Source organism: Malaya genurostris, chromosome 3 (genome assembly GCF_030247185.1).
Source record: "Malaya genurostris strain Urasoe2022 chromosome 3, Malgen_1.1, whole genome shotgun sequence".
Lineage (NCBI taxonomy): Eukaryota > Metazoa > Arthropoda > Insecta > Diptera > Culicidae > Malaya > Malaya genurostris.
The window spans coordinates 233469378-233474287 of NC_080572.1; the positions used below are offsets into that span (position 1 = coordinate 233469378).

The following is a 4910-nucleotide window of genomic DNA, read 5'->3' on the forward strand; positions in this document are numbered from 1 at the left end:
GAGGATATTTACCTTCGATTTGCGAGCAAGAAATCCTAATAGTTCTTTAGAAAACTTTTAGAGCCATTTGAACGGCTGATTTTGTTTGATGCTCTCCACCGTTGTCCTATTTTCGTTTTTTTTCACCAATACGTTGTTTGCTAGCTTAGCTGTGTTAGCTGTGACGTAATCGCTCTTGTCGGAAGCGAAACTAGCTTTGCAAACGACCAGAGATGGCATTTCACCAGAGTGATAAGCGGCCCTTACACGTGACAATATTATTGTCAATCCAAAGTATTGTCAATACCGTCAATCCAATTGACTTGGTAAATTGAGTCCGCATTTTTCGAACAAAACAAGCGTTTGAAGCTTCAAATATTGCAACTGAACATTGAAACATTGAGAGAAGAGTTCATTGCACATATTTGACAGTTTCTTCTCTGGAGAGAAAGTATTGTCGGATTGATGAGAAGTTTTGATTTTTTGAAAATATTTTCGTTAATCCAATGAAGTTTCCATTACACGATCAAAAGTATTGTCAATACTCCTTGTATTGACAATAATATTGTCTCGTGTAAGGGCAGCTATACACGCTGGAGTCAGATTCTTGTCTACACCGAGGATGCAAAAAACGAAGCACCGCACAAAGAGGAAAGCGCACTTCTTCTCAGTGTCGAATAGACAGCATTTGAGTGTGTGCTTGTGGTTAAAGCAGCTGGCGCGAGTGAAACACATTCTCTTCGCATGAATCGCTCACACGCGCTCTCGTCTAAATACACCCAAGTGACCACTGGCGCGTGATGGTGAGCGAACACTTCTGTGAACTTCAATTAATAGAGAGTAGATCTGGCCTTGCTATGAAAAATTTGCAAGGAAAACCGAAAATTTAACGATAAATTGTTTTATTTTGCTGATTATGCGTGCCCCGCGCTTCATCTACGAAAACCATACAGCAGAGTGCTCACCGGCGTGTACACCTCTGTGAAAGTATCTGCATCCACCTCAGAGAATTTATTAGCTAATGCTCTAGCACTTTGGTGCGATTCAGTGGAAGAGGTAAAAGGAAATAAACAAACGCACTCATGATGCGTGCACACTTTATACAACAGTGGTGTATAAATGTGAAAGAGAAGAGCTCTCGTTGAAGTTGTCAGTGCGAGGGGAGAAATTTTGCTTGCTCTTCGTCACACAGAGGAGATAGACATCTCTGCAAACGACACACAATACATCTGCTAGCAGTGGCGAAAGAATCCAAACTGATTTTTGTTAAGAGGTGTCTTTTTACGTGATTTCGTTTGTAGCTTTTCCACTAATGGGCGATCCTAACGACTATAAAAATAGCAGCATATAGAATTTTAATTTCGATTATTTCAATTCGGATTTGCATTTCATTGAAAGAAACTATCAGGATGCTGTACGGGATTCATTCCTGCCTTTCAGAAGGACCAAATTGTGGAACTCACTACGATATTCACCACTTTCCGGAACATTTTTCTCGAACGATTTGTTGTACAGCAGCAGATATTTTGTTCTCTTCCTCAGAACGCGTTCTGATTGGCTGGTGTTGACATGAGTCAAATGAGACAGGTTTTTCAATAGTGTACTATTGAAATACTTTAATGCTTTTGCTATACACGTTTAAGTTGGAAAATTTCGATTTTATTGGTAGTTAGATTGTATAAATCACTGATCACTGAGCTTTAAATATACGAGAAAGGCTAACGTGCCTTACGAATTATCCTCTTTAATACTCGTTTATACTAAACATTTCTGAAAAGTTTAATTTTGAATTATGTGAGATTATGTCACAGAACTGGAAATTTTATCATAAAATTGTGATCATATTTCCGATGGCATGTAGCATAAATTATGTTCATTCGTTAGATACAACAAGAGATATTCACGATCAAAAACTTATAACTCTCTTAGAGGGTAAATAAAGTAAGTCGTATTCACGACAAAAAAGGTATCATCTCACTGCTAGATGGATTAAGCACGTTTTTTTTAGAAGGTTTGTATTTTCAATAGGGATTATTTATCGTCTGAAAGTTGTTTTGACAGTGTAAAGTGACATCTCTACTCAGTATTGTTTGGCATATCATCATGAACAGATCCGGAATAACGCTTCCAAATCGTGGAAATTTATTTTCAAAATCAGTGTTCAATTAAAACTGTTTATAGCGCATAGTTCTATTCAGTGATGGTTTTGGTTCAATGGATACGCGAATGCACACCAAAGGTGTCATGAGTGATGTCTGTCATGAAGAGACAACATTACACAGAAGGGGAACAATAAAATGGATATTTTCCTTATTCTGAATATGCTAAATTTAACAGACATTGTCGACGATAGAACAAAAAGTACGCTTTATTCTATTGAAGAGAAGCGATCTACTAATCTAATCTTATCTCTTTTGCAGTAATTTGAAAATATGTTGGCCGAATCCTGTCCTCTTTGCTGCCTTTGGTATAGATGCAAACGGCGTTGAAAATACCGCCCAAAATATGCACACCTAGTACTTTGGTTGCATGTTAAATGTAGCTCTCTATTAGATTGCCTTGTAGAATATTTAGTGCTTTCTCAGACATTCGTTACTTTCACTCAGTTCCACACTCACTCATCAATCATCATTCATACTCTTCAATGCGGATACAAAAAAAACATTTATTTCCACTTTCAAGATTATAGATTGAGTGCATTTTAATCAACCCCCCATAGTCAGAGTGACGACAGCTGTTCGTTTGGAAAGACAGCCTCGTTCCAAACGAGCAAACGACCTGTCAGATACAATGTAAAACTAGCGAAACTGCCATTGCGGATTGAATGTTTCGAATTGTTGCCAACATTACGGATGCGATGTCATCACTCTGGTTATAGGCACTCTAATTCTCATGCGTAACATCGACAAAGAGGGAAACAATTAGAGCAGATTAGAAAAGCTAGTGTTACATTTCGATATCATTTCAAGATAATTGAAGCAATAATCGTTTTTACTGGTTCAGACATCGAAGACTATATAGAAAAGCAACGCTAAAACCGAAGCGGATACAATACCAAATTATTCGAAGTTTGATTAATACAATTGGATTATAAGCTATCCTATCATCTGGATAGAGGGGAACCTATCAATTCGATGCTTCCTACAGCGTTACTAGTGTTCATTTGGGCACCTAGCCTAGTTCGTCCGGTATGGAAAGTTTAGAGTAACCTCCACCATCGGCAAGAGTTGCTCAGAAAGGAAAATATTTTCAATTTTTCATTAGGTTCAACTCAATTGGAATCTGAATCCTGAACAGGAGTTCTTTGCTGCAACTCGAGCTGGAGTTCTATGTCTCATAGAATCAACCAATAGAGAGGTATTTTCTTCGTCATTTTTCTATGTAATTAAATCGTTAAAAAAGATAAAAACGTATTGTGTATAGTTTGAAGATGATTATGAATTGCATTATTATATATTGTAAAGAGATCATGTAAAAATTTACAAAGTCTTTTTATCCGTTTATTACTTGCCGCAGTTTTCGTAATGGGCAATGTGAACATTATTCCGTAACACCGGTTGTATTTCTGATAAAATCCGTGAACTCGGTCAGCCTGGCGAAACCAACCGGTATCATCCGTTCGCAGCCAATAACATTTCCAAAACTAACCACACCGATTTGTGTTTTATCGCTCTCCAAAACCAGCGGTCCTCCGGAATCTCCGTTGCATGTTGACTGTCGATTTTCACCACGACAGCAGAGTGTTGTTGGCTGTATCGTACCGGGTCCGTAGAATAGTGAGCACTCGCTGTTACGAATAACGGTCAGGGTAGTGTATTGTAATTTTTGAGCGGCTCCACCATAATCCCTCGTTTTACCCCATCCACTGACCAAGGTCAACCGCCGGTTGTAGTCATCGTGACCGGTCGGAAGCTTTACCGGTTGAATCCGATCACTGAAAGCCACACTTTCTGGAAGTCTAACTACGGCGACATCATTGGAAGCTGTGTTCGGGTTATAATCCGGATGACGAACATATTCCGTGGAGTTGAGAACAGTTCGTCCATCGTTTCCTTGATCATTTAAATCCACCGCACCAAGCGTAACCTCAATTGATCGAGCATTTTCCACACAATGTCCTGCAGTCAAAACCCATGAGTCACTAAGCAGACTTCCACCACACAGGGCACGACCTTGATCCGTTTGTATTATTAATTTGGCTTGGTAAGGAAATTGGCCGAGTTCAGCGTCTTTTCCATTTATGATTCGAGATTCTTCCGCTTTTGTTTGGATAACTAGCCCTATCAGTAGTGATACCACCAATGAATTTATGGTTGGTGCTTTTCCGGTAACCGCACCATTCAACATTTTGAATATTACTGACTTCCTAAAACTTTGGTCTACGAAGTAATATCAGCGTCGACAGTGGAAAAACTACGATGCATTCAAGAATGCATTTTTATTCAACCCACAAAAGTTGATTACTTTAATATCATACACCTCGGGAGTAATTTATGGTGAAACCGGTTATGAGACTATTTTTCAATTAAAATGATTGATATGTGAAACTTTCTTTCGTGAGTTTCTATTTACAGAAAATGAAAAGTACGATTTGATTCACTGTACGCAGTTGTCATCATATCAAGTGGTAGAGGTGAATAGTTTTACTTCGAATTTATGGAAAGAAGGCTTTTGGGCCAGGTTTTGTTTTATGAAATATTTATGTTGTGTTAAAACCCGTACCTTCGAAGGAATATCACTTCATATTAAGGGCTACATTAAAATTTTTATATAGATTTTAGTAAAAATTTCAAATGACACAATTGCATAAAGAAATGTTCACCTGCTACCACAAGTTGGTTGGTTTCTTGCCTAAATAATTTCTAGGCCGTCGTTTTGTGTGTTGTGAAACACAGACACTTTTCAGTTCTGATATCGATCAAAAGTTTCAG

General features: G+C 38.2%; 1 protein-coding gene across 1 annotated transcript; it reads right to left on the reverse strand.

Annotated features, from left to right (window-relative positions):
* Window positions 1-3495: 3495 nt before the first annotated feature.
* Window positions 3496-4326, reverse strand: LOC131434240 (collagenase-like). Its single transcript, XM_058600893.1, has one exon. The coding sequence runs from the start codon at window positions 4324-4326 to the stop codon at window positions 3520-3522; it is 807 nt and encodes a 268-aa protein (XP_058456876.1). The 3' UTR covers window positions 3496-3519.
* Between the last annotated feature and the right edge of the window lie 584 nt (window positions 4327-4910).